General features: G+C 48.5%; 9 protein-coding genes across 9 annotated transcripts; 3 read left to right on the top strand and 6 right to left on the bottom strand.

Annotated features, from left to right (window-relative positions):
• Positions 1-88: 88 nt before the first annotated feature.
• On the bottom strand, positions 89-1,824 carry F5891DRAFT_1205439 (uncharacterized protein; the record flags this gene model as incomplete). The annotated part of the gene is made up of 2 exons (XM_041369021.1): positions 89-530; positions 580-1,824. Coding segments are annotated over 2 exons (1,674 nt in total), but the record flags the coding sequence as incomplete, so codon positions are not given.
• A 1,039-nt stretch (positions 1,825-2,863) lies between these two features.
• On the bottom strand, positions 2,864-4,382 carry F5891DRAFT_14511 (uncharacterized protein). The gene is made up of 3 exons (XM_041370662.1): positions 4,235-4,382; positions 3,267-4,171; positions 2,864-3,211 (listed from the first exon to the last, which is right to left on the bottom strand). Exons 2-3 carry the CDS (start codon positions 4,105-4,107, stop codon positions 2,892-2,894), a joined length of 1,161 nt encoding a protein of 386 aa, XP_041234028.1. The 5' UTR covers positions 4,108-4,171; positions 4,235-4,382; the 3' UTR covers positions 2,864-2,891.
• Positions 4,383-4,425: 43 nt separating this feature from the next.
• F5891DRAFT_1134486 (PXA domain-containing protein) lies at positions 4,426-6,303 on the top strand (the record flags this gene model as incomplete). The annotated part of the gene is made up of 3 exons (XM_041364774.1): positions 4,426-5,129; positions 5,192-5,668; positions 5,721-6,303. The coding sequence occupies 3 exons, from the start codon at positions 4,426-4,428 to the stop codon at positions 6,166-6,168; spliced, it is 1,629 nt and encodes a 542-aa protein (XP_041234029.1). The 3' UTR covers positions 6,169-6,303.
• On the top strand, positions 6,304-7,293 carry F5891DRAFT_1273065 (uncharacterized protein). Its single transcript, XM_041370120.1, has 2 exons — positions 6,304-6,524; positions 6,577-7,293. Exons 1-2 carry the CDS (start codon positions 6,313-6,315, stop codon positions 7,145-7,147), a joined length of 783 nt encoding a protein of 260 aa, XP_041234030.1. The 5' UTR covers positions 6,304-6,312; the 3' UTR covers positions 7,148-7,293.
• On the bottom strand, positions 7,273-8,453 carry F5891DRAFT_993105 (small GTPase superfamily). Its single transcript, XM_041378233.1, has 7 exons — positions 8,347-8,453; positions 8,260-8,282; positions 8,109-8,189; positions 8,006-8,051; positions 7,729-7,953; positions 7,529-7,674; positions 7,273-7,479 (listed from the first exon to the last, which is right to left on the bottom strand). Exons 1-7 carry the CDS (start codon positions 8,365-8,367, stop codon positions 7,410-7,412), a joined length of 612 nt encoding a protein of 203 aa, XP_041234031.1. The 5' UTR covers positions 8,368-8,453; the 3' UTR covers positions 7,273-7,409.
• A 212-nt stretch (positions 8,454-8,665) lies between these two features.
• Positions 8,666-10,656, top strand: F5891DRAFT_1124240 (uncharacterized protein; the record flags this gene model as incomplete). Its single annotated transcript, XM_041363871.1, has 7 exons — positions 8,666-8,824; positions 8,888-9,142; positions 9,196-9,297; positions 9,354-9,582; positions 9,640-10,101; positions 10,161-10,366; positions 10,417-10,656. 7 exons carry the CDS (start codon positions 8,666-8,668, stop codon positions 10,654-10,656), a joined length of 1,653 nt encoding a protein of 550 aa, XP_041234032.1.
• A 132-nt stretch (positions 10,657-10,788) lies between these two features.
• Positions 10,789-12,872, bottom strand: F5891DRAFT_14711 (uncharacterized protein). The gene is made up of 3 exons (XM_041370672.1): positions 12,416-12,872; positions 11,421-12,343; positions 10,789-11,365 (listed from the first exon to the last, which is right to left on the bottom strand). The coding sequence occupies exons 1-3, from the start codon at positions 12,477-12,479 to the stop codon at positions 10,922-10,924; spliced, it is 1,431 nt and encodes a 476-aa protein (XP_041234033.1). The 5' UTR covers positions 12,480-12,872; the 3' UTR covers positions 10,789-10,921.
• Positions 12,873-13,379: 507 nt separating this feature from the next.
• Positions 13,380-15,527, bottom strand: F5891DRAFT_1179978 (P-loop containing nucleoside triphosphate hydrolase protein; the record flags this gene model as incomplete). The annotated part of the gene is made up of 9 exons (XM_041365856.1): positions 13,380-13,476; positions 13,529-13,690; positions 13,745-13,820; positions 13,870-14,237; positions 14,290-14,484; positions 14,538-14,604; positions 14,655-14,928; positions 14,988-15,398; positions 15,447-15,527. The coding sequence occupies 9 exons, from the start codon at positions 15,525-15,527 to the stop codon at positions 13,380-13,382; spliced, it is 1,731 nt and encodes a 576-aa protein (XP_041234034.1).
• Positions 15,528-15,683: 156 nt separating this feature from the next.
• Positions 15,684-17,726, bottom strand: F5891DRAFT_993138 (mitochondrial carrier). Its single transcript, XM_041378234.1, has 12 exons — positions 17,511-17,726; positions 17,440-17,447; positions 17,373-17,387; positions 17,282-17,321; positions 16,959-17,227; positions 16,758-16,900; positions 16,684-16,704; positions 16,613-16,629; positions 16,441-16,559; positions 16,339-16,385; positions 16,148-16,282; positions 15,684-16,092 (listed from the first exon to the last, which is right to left on the bottom strand). The coding sequence occupies exons 1-12, from the start codon at positions 17,552-17,554 to the stop codon at positions 16,054-16,056; spliced, it is 897 nt and encodes a 298-aa protein (XP_041234035.1). The 5' UTR covers positions 17,555-17,726; the 3' UTR covers positions 15,684-16,053.
• Between the last annotated feature and the right edge of the window lie 275 nt (positions 17,727-18,001).

The following is an 18,001-nucleotide window of genomic DNA, read 5'->3' on the forward strand; positions in this document are numbered from 1 at the left end:
GTGCGTGACTCGGATGCAATTTGAATATCAATCAAGTGAGCTGGATATCTTTTGAAGTAGTAGTCAAAATAACTGCACAATATGTTTGCTCGCAACCATGGTTATGTCGAAAGAGTATCCAATAAAAGACTTACTAGGGCGACGAAAGTCGACGCCGAAGTACACGCTAGGACGAGGCCGCCGATCCGGGCCGCCTTGGCCAGTGTAGCCTGTGCTGTAGTTTCGATGATAGTAACGTATGCATCGATATTTCCCCTGATGATATTGGAATTGCAGAAGCATGTATCGTAGAAGTTGGAATACGCGAAAATACACGTCAAGACCACCCAGAGGGAATTTGCAATGGCCAACAGTTTTCCCATCCTTCGCAGCAAGTGTGAGAACGTCAGAGCAACACGCGCAGACAGCGATGCTCGATAAGAATAGGCTGCGGAATAGTGAGCGAGAATACTGGATGTCAGGAGCATCATCCAAATGACAGTCGATAGGGCTCCGTAAATGAGGTAACTCAGGGATCGACACCCCAAGCCCTGTCTGAAGTTAGCCGACATGATATCATATATATCAGGAGAAACCTACTATTGTTGGAATAAACCACTCGGTCATAAGGGCTCCTCCGATTGTTCCACATTGTAATGCAAGCGAAGCACATGACGCGATAACCATTCTTGTAAACATGCCAGGTGCCCAGTGGCTTCGCCGGGCATGGCCGGGTTGCACGCAGTACGCGGCAATTTCCTGAGGGGACCCGCATCGATTGCGGGGGTGGATAGATTTAAGATCGTCGGACTCGACCCACCCACTCTTGACGATGACAGGAATACGGTCTCGGGCCTTCTCTGATGCCGCTTTGTACATCAGGAAAATATTTTCTGCTGTATGAGCCCATTCCAGCGAACGCGAGTAATTGAACACCGGAGGGGTGAGGAGTTCGTCTGGAGACATGACATCCTCTTCCTGAGCAGTTATTGTTAAAGCTCTTTGGGCGAATGCAGGTGGTGTTGCAATAGGTCTATCTGTCATTGCTGCGCGCGCGTGTCGGTCGGCACGATCATAAGCTGCTTGTAAGCGGTTGAAATCGCATTTTGGGGAGAGTTGCAACCATCCCATGACTATTGGAATCAACCACAACCACATTGAACTGGTGGATTCGGCGCCGGCCTGAGCGTTTACATAAGAATCTGATGGTGAGTTGACGATAGACAGAATATAGGCAACGACAACCCAGGCGATGGAGGTCGCGGATGCAATGGACCACGTATGAGTGTAGTCCACCAATTCAGAGAAATATTGCCACCACAAGTCGTTTTCCGGAAGCACAACGAGAGATGCGAAGCATACGCGATCGGAATGCAGCCTTAGTGGTGATTGCTGGAGGCTACTGATAATAGAGACTGCTGATCGTGAATTTGAATAGTCCACGGATCGACTAAATTGGCGGTTGATCCATCGAGAATTGAGGAGGGTGATGAACAGAGAGTAACCAGCTAGTGCCGGTGACCCGACGGTTAATACAGCAGCCATGAGATTATCAAGTCTATACTGTGCCCCAAAGGGGAGCTGCGAGATCAGCGCAAGGTATGGCAGTAGCCATGAGCTGAAATCTTGTGCAAATATAGACACATCAAAATTTCCGGAGTCCCATCCCTTCAAGGTCTCGCAGGAGGAGGTACACAGAGAATAGCTTATCGTTGTCGCATCAGCGACATTCGACACAGGATCTCCATTACTACTGAGGAGACCAGCTAAATTCTGGGTGGCATTTGCATTTGCCTTGATGTTGGTCAAACACTGCGTCCAGTCGAGTCCAGCGACTTTTTTGACAGAATGCACCAATAGTAGGAGAAATACTAGCAGGCAGAAGGAAGGGTGAGAAACCAGAGAACCATCGGCAACTCATTGCACTTACATTCCTGAGACTTTAATACATGAAAACGCATTCTTTATCAGCTACGCAAGGTAGATGTAAAGCGTATGAATGTCTTTGGCGTACTAGAAACCAGGACTACACCCATTAGTAGCGCCAATATTGTATAGAAAACCTCTCACCAGATTGCTGTAAAAAGGAATGGGCACTGTCAAGGCATCTAGGGGTATTATATACATTTGCAAAGTGACGAGCCTCTGAGTTAAGGCCCAGCTCATCATGGCTACCTGCGATGAACTCCTGTGTCTGCCCAGGAACATGACGTGAATCGACCCTGAATGCGAATAGTGGATGACCCTGACTTAGGCCCTGGCAAGATTCCTCGTCAATAAGAAAGTAATTAGAGTTTTCGTTCGTAAATGTCATCTTCGACGCACTCCCAGAAAAGTGCAACAAACCGCCGCATCGTGAGACGAACGTGCAGATATGAGCCTCGAAGTGGGAACGGAGGAAATATGTCAAACGGTTAAACGCCGCACTGCTAGATCGTCCCCTCACGCTTAGCTGCAGTGCCACTGCAGAGCCCACCACCTAGTCTAATATATCAATATCGACTGCCCAAAACGCAAGAAACTCATGGGACACTGTCACAGATGAATTACAGAAGGCGTCAAACTATGCACAATCTCGTGCAATGATTAGAGTCGCTGCGCTCAATATCTTGAAGCACTGTGGTCCATCATAACTCATGCATGTCGATTCTGATCAAAATGCGGGAGAAGAAACGAGGCCAGTGCCTTCAAGTCTGGCCAACCATCAAGCCTGCATTTCGGCCCTCAATTTGACAATGGGTAAAAAAGTTCCTGAAGTGCTGACAAGTTCCTCGTGTGACTTAAAAGTACATGTCAAAGAAATCTGGCAGTGCGATGACTTGGCGTGCGGAAACACGTACACATAAAAAAAAATAATGATATCGATCAACTCATCAAGGGTCATCACAGAGTCAAAATACCACAGCAACCTGTCATCTATTACTCGGTCGGGATGTGGTCGAGGACTCGTGACGATTCTCTTCTTGGTCCTCGTGCTGTGTGGTATATGACCCTTCGGAGGAGGATTGTGCAAGTATGGGGCTTCTCGTAGGAAGGTCTTGCTGATGTTGAATGGCGTCAGATGCGCCATTCAGTTGCCTATACTGGGAAGGGATTGGGGGAACAGGAGGGGATCCAACCGCAGAGGAATAAGATGACAGAGACGGTGTATGGCAGGAGGAGGTCCTCTGTCGAGGTCTAGAGAGTGAAGATCCGTGCCGGTACGTAGCAGGGATTGCGGGCGAATTTGATCCTGACCACACAATAAGCTCGAAAATTCGCGGAAAACAAGCATAGTGACAACTTACGGATATGTTCAGAGCTCACCGACCTGTGAAGCGGGGGTGCCCACATATCGACCATGGTTGAGCGCATTGACGTCTCAGCATTGACGCCTAATCTACTTGCGTCTGAACCAGAAAGATATGGATGTAGAGAAGGAGCGAGAGGGGCAGGTAGTACGAGTCTGACCTGGCTAAGGGGTCCATGCGGAGCGCCTACGATAGTGCTCCTTCCAGAACTCCTGCTTCGGATGGAGGTGCTGGACGCTGCTAACGCAGGACCAGTATGACGAGAATACGAATGAATAAGCGTAGCCTGCGATGGCGAATGTGATGAAACAGAAGCTGAGGGAGGAGTGGAAGAAACAGAACCCGAAGAGCTGCTACTGAAACGCCTGGCATGATTAAATGCGGGATTTGGCATGGGTAGAACTTCTTCGTCATTCGCTAGAGATGGCGGCGCGGCTTGGCCGTCGCTTTTATCCGCGAGATACAGACTTGATTGCGAGTGAAAAGTCTGATCATACTTTGAAGTGAGAAAGGAAGGATCGCTCGCGGCGGGCGATAATTCAATTGACGGGGAAAGGCGTGAGGACAGGGAGTATGTTGACGACATGGTGGGCCGTTCAGCAAACTCTGTCAGCCGCTGCTTACGATGGTGAGCAATAGGTTGCACGGGTGGTAGGGGAGTGGAACGTCGAGCCAATCGATGGCGTAGGAACCGAAAAAGACCGAACAAGATCAACATGCCCGCGACGACACAAAGAACCACGATAATGACGGTAGTTGTGTGGTTGACATCGGTGCCGCTAAATATCTTCATGGCGAAGGTGCTACGTGCTGAATTATAGTCATGTTTCTGTTCCATGTTGAAAGGCAGTAAAGAGCGTCGGATTATAAACGAATGACAGGGTGGGTACTAGTAGATGGCACTGCTGTCATATATGTATGTCAGCTTCACAGGAACTGTAGAAGGATATGAATCTATAACGCACGGATGGATGCTAGGTCAAACGGACAGCACGAGTGGACTGAACCGTCTACCTGTTTGATGTTGGTAATGGTGAAGGAGATACTTGTGAACGTGCATCCCAGAGTCCATGGGTGACGGGAAATTCATTGGTGCGGTGACATTTACGTAATATGATGGATTTACTAAGAATTTCGGCTGCGCACTGTGTAACTTATGGCGGGCAACCTCGGCCCTCGTTCAACGCATTCTAATAGTATCACGTCCAACACCGCAAAGCAGCAGCAGCCAGCAACACTTGCTAAGCGCCTGCTCTTTCCGCACTTGTCACCAGGCTCAGACTTGCCGCCGTTGTTTGCTTCACCAACATGCTCACCCGAACTTAACGCGGAGGCCTATGATTTTCTTGCGCTTGCTTTGCGCGCCTTCGTCAATACTTGGTGGACCAAGATTACTCGCTATGACAAGGAATTACTTCCAGAAATTACGATTGTCCTCACGACCGTCCTTCGGACACTCGAAACACGCCTGCTATCCACTGACTTTTCATTATTCATGTTTTCAGTCGCCCCCGCTCTAATAACGCAACACTATCGTGACTACCGACATGCCGCGTCCAAGGCGTCTACCTCGTATGCAATGGGTGGTGCTATACCACTTCCACACCTCTTTCACCAACTGCAGCCTCACGTGGCAATTTCTCCCGAGGGTAAAATTGACGAAGAATACTTTCGCCAGGCATTCGACCATGTACTTAGATCATGTCTACCTCCTCAAAATTATACTCCAGAGGCTGAGCGATACATTGTGCGTGAAATCATCCTCAAGGTACTAGTCAAGGATGTTATTCCGCGAGTCTCCCAGCCTTGGTTTATTCAGAGAACAATTTTGGACTTACTCGGTCCATCACTTGACACAGAGTCTGACAAGGTTTGCCACTTCATATGTTGTTGTATCAAACTCTGAACAAATGTCATTATAGCCTCCAAACGTATCGCCACCTGTCACATACTCATCACGCTCATTTTTCTTTTCATTCCCTCCTTGTGTTCTTCCTCTCTGCTGTGCAGTCCATCTCTGGGATGGGCCTAGCCCTTGTTCAAACATATAAGCAGACGCTCAGTACCATCAAACTCGTTAATCACTCCACGCGCCCAACAGTTAATCAACGACGAGCAAGTGAGCCATGGAGGAAAGCTCGTCCAGCTCCTATATCGCCTATGAGAAATGCAAGATCAATCTCACCACCTTTGTCATCATATGCTTCAGCAGCATCGTCTACTCTTTCCCTGCATGCAGATATTCCTCAACCCAACCCTCAACGTTCATCCAGCCATTATGCTCGAGAGCCTCTCACGATGATATCCGAGCTGTTTACAATGTACGAGCGCTTTGCTACAAGCGCAGTAATGCATATGTTGTGTATGATCTGTGCGGCCACGACTCCGCTCATGGACCGGTAAGGCAGTCACTATCTCTAACGACGCGCTTTCTAATTCTTGTTCCTCGAGACTCTTAACCCACTTACTGTATACCCGGATTCTGTGCGCGTCTTCTATATTATTTGTACTACGACTGTCCAAGCATACATTATTCCCAAATGGATACCCAGGCCCGCCTCCGATCGATCCCACTCCAGAAGAACAAATTATTATTCACCAGCAGTTGGTTCGGCGACTGCGCGAACAGGTGCCAGCATTTCTGGCTCCTGTCCTTCTTGGATCATCGCCAGAACGCACTGTTGAGGAAATGATCAGGCCCCTTGGCGACGCTGGGTGTAATGCACACCTTGCAGTCTTTCTCCTGGACGCGTTATTATTGTCCATTTTCCCAGAGATGGGAGTTGAAGGGAGTGCTGGGAATGCCGACGTGGATGTAGCAGAAAGGTTAGATGACGACGGAATTCAGGACTGGGCGCCAAGGCTAAGTCGAACTTCAACGTCGGCGATGACTCTATAGCGATGTCACAATTTCTGTGCGATTTTCCTGAGTTTCCGATTCGGAACCACATCGCGTATTTGTCTATATTTATTGACGTCACACGGTACGGTATATATGGTCAAGCAAGAAATTAGCGTATTCCCAGCGTTTGTCCCCCTAATCATGTCTTCCATTCACCAACCTCCAAGCCCTTCCGTTCTCTATTCGTTTGAGTCCCCGAATGAGTTGAGCGAGAAGCTCGCAGCCTTCATCGCTAAAGCACAGAAAGAAGCTATCGATAAGAAGGGCAGGTTCACTGTTGCTCTCTCAGGCGGCTCCCTGCCAAAGCAGCTGAATAAGCTCATTGATAACCCAGCTGTGAAATGGGACAAATGGTGAGGATCGATTCAAAGATCGCAATAAACATCCCTCTCAAAAATATTACAGGCAGGTCTTCTTCGCCGATGAGCGCTGCGTTCCGCTGGATCACGAAGACTCCAACTACAATCTTTGCCGGAAAGAGCTATTCAGCAAAGTACCCATACCACCCAAAAACATTCACCACCTGGATGTCGCTCTCTTGGACGATCTCGAAGAGCTCGCAGACGCGTACGAGAAAGCGCTTATTAACGAGTTCGCTCAAAAAGACTCTGCTCGTTTTCCCGTCTTCGACCTCATCCTTCTCGGCATCGGTCCAGACGGACACACCTGCTCCCTCTTCCCGGAACATCCTCTGTTGACGGAAGAGGACAGGTGGGTCGCGTACATTGAGGACTCACCGAAGCCTCCACCAAAACGCATCACCTTGACATTCCCGGTTCTTAACCATGCTCTACGCGTCGTGTTCGTTGCAGCGGGCGAGGGAAAAGCTGATGTTCTCAGCACTATAATTGATAACCCAGAAGCAGGCCTGCCTGCTTCCCGCGTCAGACCATCGCACCCAGGCCAGGTGTACTGGTATGTTGACAATGCTGCCTCAGCCAAGGTCAAGTATCAGAGGTCGGAGTTCAAGCTATAAGTTTTTGGAAGGAAGGAATTGCGGAAGGAGTGTGTCTTGTACTTGTACCAGCCTTCAGTGCCGCATCTTCACTTTTGTTTTATCTTACTTGTGCCCATTACATCCGCCATATCCTGCGTCGTGAATAGATGAGATCAACAGCGTTCATGATGTACGCGATAGAGAACAAATATTACTCGACGTAATTGCAAGGGGTAACAAACGGCAATATGCCGTAGACAGCATGACCAACAGAAGAAAATCCCAGTCCATAGATTATCCATTAACAGTTGCACCCATAGTTTTGTGTGCTCTCCCGATCAATCTGAATTGGATCCGGGTAATCAACATACCTATCACTTGTTGTGAGCAAAATGGCCAAGCATGATGGAACAAACGTACAGTTGTTCTTCTGCTTCTTGTTGTAGCGCATTCTTCGAGACGGTCTGGAATGCCTGCTCCACATTGATAGCCTCCTTAGCAGAAGTCTCGAAGTAAGGGATATTGCCCTTTGATTGACACCACGTCATAGCACGCTTCTGCGTTACCTACAAAGCACGTGAGCGAAGGAAACATATGTTATGACGCTGCCTTCGACGGACCTGTCGCTTGTTCTCCTCCACATCGATCTTATTCCCCAACACGACGAAGGGGAAATTCTCCGGGTCGTGCGGGCTCGCCTGGATAAGGAACTCATCACGCCAGCTGTCGAGCGTCTCGAACGACTTAGCGCTGTTCACGTCATACACAAGCACACAGCAGTCTGCACCGCGGTAGTAGGCCACACCTAGAGATTGGAAGCGCTCCTGTCCGGCGGTATCCCAGAGCTGAGTATCCTAATCAGTGGGGATAACGCACTTACCCTACTATAATACGTACCTGCATTGTGACAAGACGGTCATCCACCATAACTTCCTTTGTAAGGCTGAGAATGGGTGAGTCTCAGCCTCGAACGGAGCCACGAATGTGAAAGGGCACTTACAAGTCGGCACCAATGGTGGCCTTGTACTGGTTGCTGAACCGCTTGTTCACATATTGGTTCATGAGTGACGTCTTGCCAACACTACACAAACGAAGACAGAGTGATAAGTTTCAATTCCATGGGTCAAGGCCAAACACTTTGCAGCACGTACCCACTGTCGCCTAAGATAATAACCTAACCAGACGAGTCAGCTATACTGTAATAAGACAGATTTGCACAAGTAGTATAGAAAACGGACCTTGAGCAATACACGACCCATTTATGAAAATTAGCAAGAAAGTTATATGCGAGGAATGAGGAGGAGGTTGTCGTGCTGCACAGGGCTCGAAATGGACGATGGTCGGTGGGGCGCCGGCACCGGATGCCAGCGCCGCCCCATACGGAAAGTGTTTCATCTCCGCTTCAACTGTGTCGCTTGTTCCGGTTGAAACGGGCAATCGATGGCAAGACTCAGCTGCATGCTTCTTCGTCGAGTCACTTGTAATATCCTAGAACTTGCTTCTTTCACCAGACATCACCATTCGCGACGTCTATTGGGCCATATCCACTGCAGAAACATGACAACTCGTATCGCGCCTGCTGTCAGGAAAGTGATCCAACTGACCGACGCCGAGGATCATCTGTGTACTTTACTTGACGAATTTACGCGCCATCTCCAGGAGGACAAGAATATCATAACGGCGTGCAGGATCAACGGGGGGTGGGTTAGGGACAAGGTCAATCTGGCCTCTGTCATCATTTGGGGCAAGCTCTCATGTTGTTTCATTCATGTGTTACAGTTACTGGGCATGCAGAGCAATGATATGGACATCTGTCTCGCCGATATGATGGGTGTGACTTTTGCTGAGGGTTTCGTAGCATTTCTGTCTGAGCAGAAAGATCTTCATGTGCACAAAATCTCGAAAATTGAGAGCAATCCTGATCAATCCAAACACTTGGAGACTGCGCGGACTACACTCCTTGGCATAGACCTCGATTTCGTAAATCTGAGAAGCGAGGAGTATGCAGAAGACAGTCGCATACCGACTGAAGTTGTGTGTCCAAGGTCTCTTCGAAGACATGCAGTACTTGACCAGATCGTATACAGAAATTTGGTACACCACTGGAGGATGCTCTACGGAGGGACCTCACTATTAACGCACTGTTCTATAACGTCCATACTCGTTCAGTTGAGGATTTCACTGAAAAGGTGAATTCATGAAACAGATATCACTGCCATTGATGGTACTGACACAATATGGATAGGGTCTCGATGATCTACAAAATGGTATCATTCGGACCCCATTGCCGCCACGTGAAACTTTCCTGGACGATCCCCTGCGCGTGATACGATGCGTTCGCTTCGCAAGCCGTTTCGGTTTTGAAATAGAGTCTGATCTGCAGCAAGCTGCCCAGCTTGAGATAATTCAAGATAGCCTTGCGCAAAAAATCAGTCGAGAACGAGTCGGAGAGGAAATCGATAAAATGATGAAAGGTCAGTGTGAACCATCCCACGAGAAAGAATCTCTGACAGATTTCTCGTAACGTTCAGGGCAGGATCCTCTGCGCTCGATACGTATTATTAACGATCTCAAACTCTACAAAAGTATATACCACGTCCCACCACAAATCACCAACATTGCCTCGTCTACTCCGAAACCACACGAGCTTTCTTTGCGTGCCGCTACTATTTTGAATGGCCTCCTTTCATCCACCAGCGAGGATTCGATGTCTTTGCATCCCACTCTCCGGTCCTACGTTCTGCAAGAGCCCGGGTGCAAGGCACGCCTGTTTCTTGCAGCCAGTCTCTATTCGTATCATGGAATCACGTACCTGGATTCAAAAGGCAAGGAACAAACTCTCGTCAAGTGCGCAATCCAAGATGGGCTAAAACTGGGTAGACAAAATCACTATCTGGATGGCATACCTGCCCTGTATTCCGCTTCCGACCTCTTGAATGGTGTTTCACTGGGACAGGATAGGCTAAAATTGCCTTCGGAAAGAGTTGCTATAGGTATGCTTGATAATCGTGCAAACTATTTGATTGATGATGGGTGTCTGTCTCTCGTCCAGGCCTTTTGCTACGGCAAGAAAGTGTCCATAATATAAACACAGGTTCTCAGTGGGCTAGCTCCCTTGTGTTCTCTCTCGTGTGCGAGCTTGTCTCAGCGTCTGGCCGTGAAGAAGCAGCAGAATGCGTCCAGCGTTACAACGCATTGACGCGCCGGGTCGAAGAGCTTGGGTTGGACAAAGCAGTGGATGCTAAGCCGATACTAGATGTGAGAATTTTTGATTTTACTACGCCTGGCTTGGGGTTGAATTATCACAGGGCCAAGCAATTGCCCACGCCATGGATGAAAAGCCTGGTCCGTGGATGAAAGCAATGGTCAACAGGGTGCTTGAATGGCAGCTCGGACATCCCGAAGGTACTCAAGATGACTGCCTTGCCTGGTTGAAGGAAGACAAAAGTGCAGGACGCATTGACCTGGAAGAGCTAAAGGCTGCAACCATGGGCAACAAGAGGGTGAATCCAGGCAAAGTGGCGTCTTCAAAGAAAGTCAAACGATGAACGATTCAAATATGTACTAATCGGATGGTATATATGGACATCTAATGGCATGCGTGTGCTAGTTGTAACAACAGGGTTTTCTAAGAATACAGAGGAATTTACATGGTACACGACAAGGGTTGTGTTGGAAATCCGTGCTTGCTGGGTATGCAGAAATGTGAGATGGGGGTCAAGTGGAAAAGAGATCGTCAATGACGTGAGCGTGAGTGGTATATTCCTTGAATGATGCAAGTGTATGAGCATAGAGCGAGTATATCTGCTGTTTTTAGTTGAAGTGGATCCAGTCATCGAGGTTGACTTCGGGTTGCATGTCTTTGGTGATGGGGTCAAATTTTTCAGGCGTAAAGCTGGCTATGTCGTCGTCCTTGGAAGGGCTGTGTGGGGACGGAAAAAAAGATGGCATGGAGTCCATCGACGGGACGAAGAACTCATCGAGCTCGTTATCCGGCGAACAAGGCGTGAGGAAAGCAGTCCAAGGGTTGGTGAAGACAATTGGAGACCGATGAGGTGTCAAACGAGGAGACGCGTAGTCACTCGACAGGGGAGAGTCGTTGTTTTCGACAAGGGGAGGAGTCGGGGGCAGCTGCAGGCCGGCGTCAAGGAAGTAGTCATTGAAAGGCGTGACATCGAGCTCAGCACCGAAGTAGGGAAGCCCTGCAGCTGGCTTGGTGCCTGAGTAGAAGATGTCAGATGTTTCCTGTTCTGCAACCTTCCCGACCAATGATGAGTGACGTTAAATCGACAGTATGTGGGAAATAGCATACCTTCATATCATATAGAGCATCGAGACTTAGAGGCGGTATTTCATCAGTAGGAACGAATTCATTCAACATATCGCTTGGATACAGCAGTTCAGGGGTACCGCTGAATTGCTCCGGAGTAAGTGCGGCCTCCCGGGAAGCAGAACTAAGTGGGAACGAACAAGCACTCGTGGCGGCAAGGTCAGGGCCTGCGGTGTGACGTTGAGTGATGGTTGAGCGCGAGGCTCGAGGACGAGCAGCGACCTTCTTTCTGCGATGTTCGCGCAATTGGACAGGAGGCAGAGCTCTGGAGGCGACTATGGGTGCCTTTGGAGGGATGATAGGTGTCGGTACGATCTCGTTCTCATCTTCAGATTTGACGTGTGCCATCGCGTGCGCCAATGCAGAGCCCTCAACTCCTTTCTGCAGGAGGGTAGCGATCATGTCGCACTTGTTTCTCTCCTCATCGCTGTTGCGTCTCCCTTTTCGCTTCGGTCCCGCATTGGTGCGATGAGAGGGAGAGTATTTGTAGTTGGGATACATCTTCGCGTGCAGTGCCTTGGCTTCTTTCGCCATCTGCACAAAAGGTTCCTTCTCGTCGTCAGACAAGTTACGCCATCTCTCGCCGGCTATGCGTGAAACGTTGCGATGATCAGATTCTAGGCTTCTGAAATCCTCATTACTCCAGAGGCAAGAGCGGAAGACGATGAAGGCGTTGGGAGGGCGGGGTATGTGACCTTCTTCTTTTTTACGGGAGTGCGATGAACGATTGGGGAACGATAACAAGTGGGATAGGACAGGGGATAGCGACGAAGAGATATGGGGAGAAGAGATCGTAGTTCCAACAGGAGATGGGGGAGTGGTATGAGTGGAAGGGATCCCAACGGTCCTAATGCTTGAATAGCCCGAACGAGCGAAGTATGACTCTTCATAAACATAATCTTCAGCTGCGGAAAAAATTAGCGATCATTCGAAAACGTGTGGACCCATAAGGTCAAACAAGGAAATGATCGTCGTACCTGCAATCGGTGACTGATGTGATAATCGACGAGATCGACGAACGACGTTGCGAACGTTGGGCATGATAACAAGGCTTTTTGAAGATATGTGTAGTATCAGAGATGAAGCTGAGGGAGAGGCGCAGAGGCGTAGAGGAAGATCACAGTCAATTAAGGATCCCGGTTCGCCCACATAATGGAGCGCTTAAGAGTGTTAAGGCCAAAAGCCTTGTATGGGGGAGAGCTAGTACGACCACTCTGCCCCGTCACCTCGAGGCTGCCTTGAGGTCACAAGGCCCTTGAGCCCTTCCATATCCGTCGAGTCTACTAGATTTCCGCCTTGCGACCGTTGTTCTGTGAAAGGAGCGGAATCAAGATACGAATAAGCTTCAAGAATCAATAGGCTTCAATGCAGGGCAGTATCGAAGTCTACGACCTACCAGTGAAACGTGCCGCAAAACGTGCGGCACTGGAATTCCTGCCCCAAAGTCAGCCGAAAACGGCGTCCTTGAGGCTTGAACTCACTTTGTAGCCTGATTTGAGTAGGACTCACCTATACAAAGATTCCCAGGAATAGCCTCGTGGAGAGACTTCATCCCAGCGGCACGGCGTTTTAGCTTGACACAATGCGCTTCGGAAGCAAACCTTCAGGGCTCCGAAATCCATGATAGATCGCATCTTTGTCACATCTTCACATCATCATCACCCTCGCCCTCCCTTCACCTTTCACATTATCACATTAAAGGATTTGCTCATCATCAGACTTCGTCAGCTCACCATCGATTATCATTATGTACGTTCCGATCGAATAAGTCGTTATCTTGACCAGGATAGTTCCTTGCAAGGAAATACATAGCATTTTCAAGCTTCCAAGAGCTCAAAGAATCTCAGAACACCAGTGCTGCTAATGCCGTCATGACATTTTCATCAATCCTTCTGACACTGACAGTAAAACGACGTGCTTTTTAAATTTTCGAAAGAAGAATCATTTAGCTGATCTATCCCCTTCCCCGACGCCGTTGTTTTTATCGGTCTCACGAAGCTCTTTCTCCTTCCGCCTCTTCGAGCCCGCAATCATGTCCCTTTACATCGACATGAGCTAGAAGTAGTGCCCGAAGCTTTGAATGAACCAACCTCTTCTTAATTGCATCATTGCGACCTATTTTGCGGGCCGCATTCACGGTATTTGCTCGCTTCACCTTGCCCATCTGTCTTCGCTTCATTTTTGACGGTTTCGGAAGTTTAAGAATCCATTCTGGGACCGAAGAGCCGGATTGTAACAGCACGTTGGCAATGCTAGGTAAGGGGACATCAGTTAGATGTCGGTCAAGATGGCCGAGTGTCACGTACGCTTTCAAGAAGGGTCCATCTTCATCTGTGAAATAAGTCACGGCTTTCCCTTCCCGCCCGGCGCGACCTGTACGGCCTGCGACTATTAAGTTCCGAGACAAGTTGATCCCAAAAGGGGGGCGTACCTATTCGATGGACGTAACTCTGGACACTGGTTGGGAAATCGTAATTGATCACCTCCCGGATGCCTTTGAAGTCCATGCCACGAGCCATGACTTCTGTGGTAACCATGACCCAGCTTTCGCCACGGCGCATCCTGCTCACCGCGTCATCACGCTGTTTTTTTGTCATCCCGGCGTGAAGACAATCCACATTCGGAATGCCGTTCATTATCAACTCTTCTGCAAGCGACGTTGTTCTTGGTTGAGTAGATGTGAAGACGAGGAGAGGTGGATTGTATGGTTGAGAAAGATACGTTAACAGACTTGGGAGCTTAGAGGCATCATCGGCCACATATGTAAGAGTTTGTGCGATCAAAGGGAGCGGTGTGTCTCTAAAGAAGAAGGTCAGCGGATGTACACAAATATTGGGTGATCGGTCAGTACTTAAGACCAACAATAATTCGTATAGGGTTCCTGAGGATACCCATCGCAAGTTTCTCTGAGCCAGCAGGTAAAGTAGCGGAAAAGACCGCTTTTTGTATGTTCGGATGAGTACATGCTGCGACAACTTCTTGAACTTGAGACAAGAATTCAGGGTCAAGCATTCGGTCGGCTTCATCTAATACAAGATGCTGCACGCTAATGATAAGAGTCAGCCACGTGCACACTAAGACAAGCGGGTCATGACGTACTTATTCAATTCCAGGTTTCCTTCCTGAATGGAGACCACTAGCCGAAGGGGCGTGCTGATGATGATGTCTATGTAGTATTAGTCTGGATAGAGAGTGTGACGTGTGGATGTAGCGTACCTACTTTGTCTCTCACGTTCTTGTCGCTCAGGGTACTAGCCGTAGCTTTGCTAAACAGGACCGTGCGCCATTTACGCCCAGCGGCGAGTTTCAGGCACTCATTGTGTATCTGGTGTGCTAATTCCCGAGTCGGTGCAAGAATCACAGCTCTAACTCCACGACCTCCGTCGTTCTTCATACTAGATATCGGGGAACCCAGGGCAGATATGATGGGCGTCAGATATGCTAGAGTTTTACCTGTACCAGTCGGCGAGATGGCAGCGAGGTCACGGTGCTGCAGTAAGAGTCATCAGCATCCTCAGAACCATAAAAAAGAACGTTTGGCGGGCTCACCTCGAGCAGAATTGGAATCCCGTGAGCCTGGATTCCAGTAGGATGTTTGTAACTGTTTTCAGAAAGATTTGATAGTAGACGTGGAGGGACGTTATATCGTTCGCGCAGGTCCTCGAAGGACGCAATGGGTTTAGGCACATCTGATCCTTTGGCAGTCACGCGGTGTTTCTGCATGGTCGGTGCCTCTTCCTCTATGCCAATGTGATTATCGTCGGAGTCCGCTGATTCCTCCTCTATCTTCCGACGCTTGCGTTCCACCTTTTCTTGCTTGCCTTCAGCATGAACATCGCTCTCTTTGTCCTCAGCTTTCCGCTTCCCGGAAGGAGCTTTGGCATATTTAAAAAAGTCTAGCTCTGGAGGTAACTGCGTCAGGACTCCCTTTCCTTTGACATCTTTTGGTGGTGCAGCCTTCTGAAAAGACATGAGCCACCAAAACAGCTGACGGATACATTTTCTTACATTGAATATTTGGACGTCAGACTTGAATCTTTGTTTGTTAAATCGTGCACCTCCCCGAGAAAGAAGCTGAAATGCTTCCATAATGTCTGTAGCACGCAGCTCGCGAACGGTCAATGGGGACCTGCTGAATTAGTGGAAGGAGTACGACCAGACGAGATGGTTAGTAGTCACGTGGGCAACAGTAGACCACACTTCCCGATTCGATTGAAACTTATGAACTTTGAGCAATCCAGACGCTAACCGCGAAATAACGGCGCTGCAAAGAATTAATACATAGATCTCTGAGTTGCGTGCGCGACGGCACCAAGTACTATGATAAGTAGCTGTTGGTTGAGAAAATTCGCAAATCCTAAGTTTGTCCCAAGTATGTAGCTATTCTACCTTTCCGCCAGGCTAGCTATTGTGAGTTCGAGTAAGCATCCACCTCACTAGATGATATACTTATCAGTGAATAGAGTGTGAAAATGATATGAATCCAAGGTTATATGTCTAGGATATATCATATAGTGTCTTAATGACATTCATGTGAATGTCCAAGCGTCGATCCAACAACTTGAAGACATGAGGTATTGTGTGCCCGACGATGTGCAGCAAAATTGAATATAGATTATGAGGGGACCAAGGAGGACCAGCCACGTTTCAGTTGCTGTTGGGAACGAATATGTCGATGTGCAGCCATGGGCTAAGTTTTCTGAACTTACCTCGAAAAAGACGAACATCAGGACGGTGTTAGGGCCAAGACGCATCCAAGCGGGCGTCCAGCCTTTGAACATGAATGCGGGACCTTCCTCGCGCAGAGAACGGACCAGGACCTCTATTGGACTAGCATTTCCAGACTGGAAGCGACTGTCAAACTCCATCACGGATATTCGATATCTGAAGAAGTACGTACAGAGCCCATGATCCTTGTCCTTATGACATCAGCAGGAGAGCACACAGCTTGAATCGTGCAACAGTCAGTGGCATTCTGGTAACTTCATAGGAAGGAACTAACTCGTGCCGCATGTTCCGGCTGCAAGACTTGCAACTACATGCAAGAAGAAGCCATCATGGAATTGATAGTTGACCAAGGGTATAGGGTATTGCAAGAGAGTGGTTTTGAAAAAGTCATAGCTGCCGAGACCTGATAAACTGAAACGGCAAAGAGATAACAACACCATACTCACGATCCAACCTGTGATGTCTGTATAGTATGTCGCGTGAGCATTACACTGATGGAAATAGCAAATTAATTTACATTCATCAAGACTGCTCGGGTCTTTGTGGTGCTCATAGTCAGTGAAAGCTAGGTGTGATGTCAAATGCACAAACTGTATTTGTCCCGAGGCCGCGTGCAAGACCCTTCTGGCCATCCTCTTTTACCAAAGAGACGAGTCCGGTGATAGCGTTACGGTAATTATAGCGCTTCTCTGGCGGACGAATGGAGTCACTGGTCATCCGAACCAGTAGAACATCTGCAAACAATTTATTTATTATGCATAACAGTGATATCACAGCATGACATGGACGGACCTGCTGGATTTCCTGCTATTCCTCCTAAACCACCAGCCACGCCAGCGGCCAGAAGAAGCTTCCCAGTAGACGGGGGATGACCATTCTCAGATATGATTCTTTTCATCTCCTCGTAGCTGCCTAGGCGCACGAGCGAGTAGGTCATTTGACGCATAAGCGAGGCGGAGAGACCGGTATAAACACTACGAAGTCCATAGTTGGATATCGAGTGGCGGAGAATTTTGAGCATAGATGGACTTGGTACAGTAGGACCAAGACTCTGCATGCGCCTGTTGAGTGAGTATGAGCAAGCCCATCACGAGGGTTCCATAAACCACGCTTACACTTTGGCCAGGTCAAGGGGATGTGTAAAGCATGCGGCCACTGCAAGACGTCAATTTAATTTCAGTATTAAAGATGTACACAGTTGCTTACTGGATGCCGCGACGCCTGGTGATGATGATGAGCAGTGCGTGATAACACGAGTAATAACTTATCTTACCTCCGAGCCTTTGAAATCAGAGTACTTTAGTACATTGTGGGGGGGATTTACTCAACTGCCATGAGACTCACCAAAACGGATAGTTGGGCATCTTATTTCGTTCCTTCAGATGCATGACACCCGCCTCCCCTTATAAACGCGTACCCGCCTGTGTCAGTGCTGTACCGATTAAAACCGAGACATATGTGCGCCGTGTGATATCGTGGTATGCTGAAAATTTAGGGTTGTATAGGCTACAAATTTATCAATCAAATACACAGACAAATAAAGAAGGATCAGAAGTGTCGGGATGCGGGATACGGGAGGCCGCTCGATCTGTTACACGTATCGTCTGCATAAGCCCAACCATATATTAGACTGGAACACCTGTCTCTCCTCGACAATTGATAAGACCGAGCAAGGGGCAGTTCAGTCACGCTCTCTGAAAGTTGACTCGGAGGGCTAAACGAAATATCTACTCATGAGGGATACCATGCGATATCGATGGGATCTTCTGTCACACAGATTTAAATTGTAGGCACTGATGCTTCCCTCCAGGTAGTATTTGTAGAGAAATACCTCA

This window comes from Suillus fuscotomentosus (genome assembly GCF_016647785.1).
Source record: "Suillus fuscotomentosus strain FC203 chromosome Unknown F5891scaffold_1, whole genome shotgun sequence".
Lineage (NCBI taxonomy): Eukaryota > Fungi > Basidiomycota > Agaricomycetes > Boletales > Suillaceae > Suillus > Suillus fuscotomentosus.

Excerpts from the sequence above, each read along its gene's own strand:
- F5891DRAFT_14511 (XM_041370662.1), bottom strand. The coding sequence starts at position 4,107 with ATGGAACAGAAACATGACTATAATTCAGCACGTAGCACCTTCGCCATG. Across the intron at positions 3,212-3,266 it reads GGTGAGCTCTGAACATATCC|GATCAAATTCGCCCGCAATC; the intron begins GTAAGTTGTCAC and ends TTGTGTGGTCAG.
- F5891DRAFT_1273065 (XM_041370120.1), top strand. The coding sequence starts at position 6,313 with ATGTCTTCCATTCACCAACCTCCAAGCCCTTCCGTTCTCTATTCGTTT. Across the intron at positions 6,525-6,576 it reads GCTGTGAAATGGGACAAATG|GCAGGTCTTCTTCGCCGATG; the intron begins GTGAGGATCGAT and ends AAAATATTACAG.
- F5891DRAFT_993105 (XM_041378233.1), bottom strand. The coding sequence starts at position 8,367 with ATGGGTCGTGTATTGCTCAAG. Across the intron at positions 7,675-7,728 it reads TGGAGGAGAACAAGCGACAG|GTAACGCAGAAGCGTGCTAT; the intron begins GTCCGTCGAAGG and ends CGTGCTTTGTAG. Across the intron at positions 7,480-7,528 it reads CAAGAAGCAGAAGAACAACT|GTATGTTGATTACCCGGATC; the intron begins GTACGTTTGTTC and ends AACAAGTGATAG.
- F5891DRAFT_14711 (XM_041370672.1), bottom strand. The coding sequence starts at position 12,479 with ATGCCCAACGTTCGCAACGTCGTTCGTCGATCTCGTCGATTATCACAT. Across the intron at positions 12,344-12,415 it reads ACATCAGTCACCGATTGCAG|CTGAAGATTATGTTTATGAA; the intron begins GTACGACGATCA and ends TTTTTTCCGCAG. Across the intron at positions 11,366-11,420 it reads ATGCTCTATATGATATGAAG|GTTGCAGAACAGGAAACATC; the intron begins GTATGCTATTTC and ends TTGGTCGGGAAG.
- F5891DRAFT_993138 (XM_041378234.1), bottom strand. The coding sequence starts at position 17,554 with ATGCATCTGAAGGAACGAAATAAGATGCCCAACTATCCGTTTTG. Across the intron at positions 16,283-16,338 it reads GGACAAGGATCATGGGCTCT|TCTGGAAATGCTAGTCCAAT; the intron begins GTACGTACTTCT and ends AGTCGCTTCCAG. Across the intron at positions 16,093-16,147 it reads TGATGTTCGTCTTTTTCGAG|CAACTGAAACGTGGCTGGTC; the intron begins GTAAGTTCAGAA and ends CGTTCCCAACAG.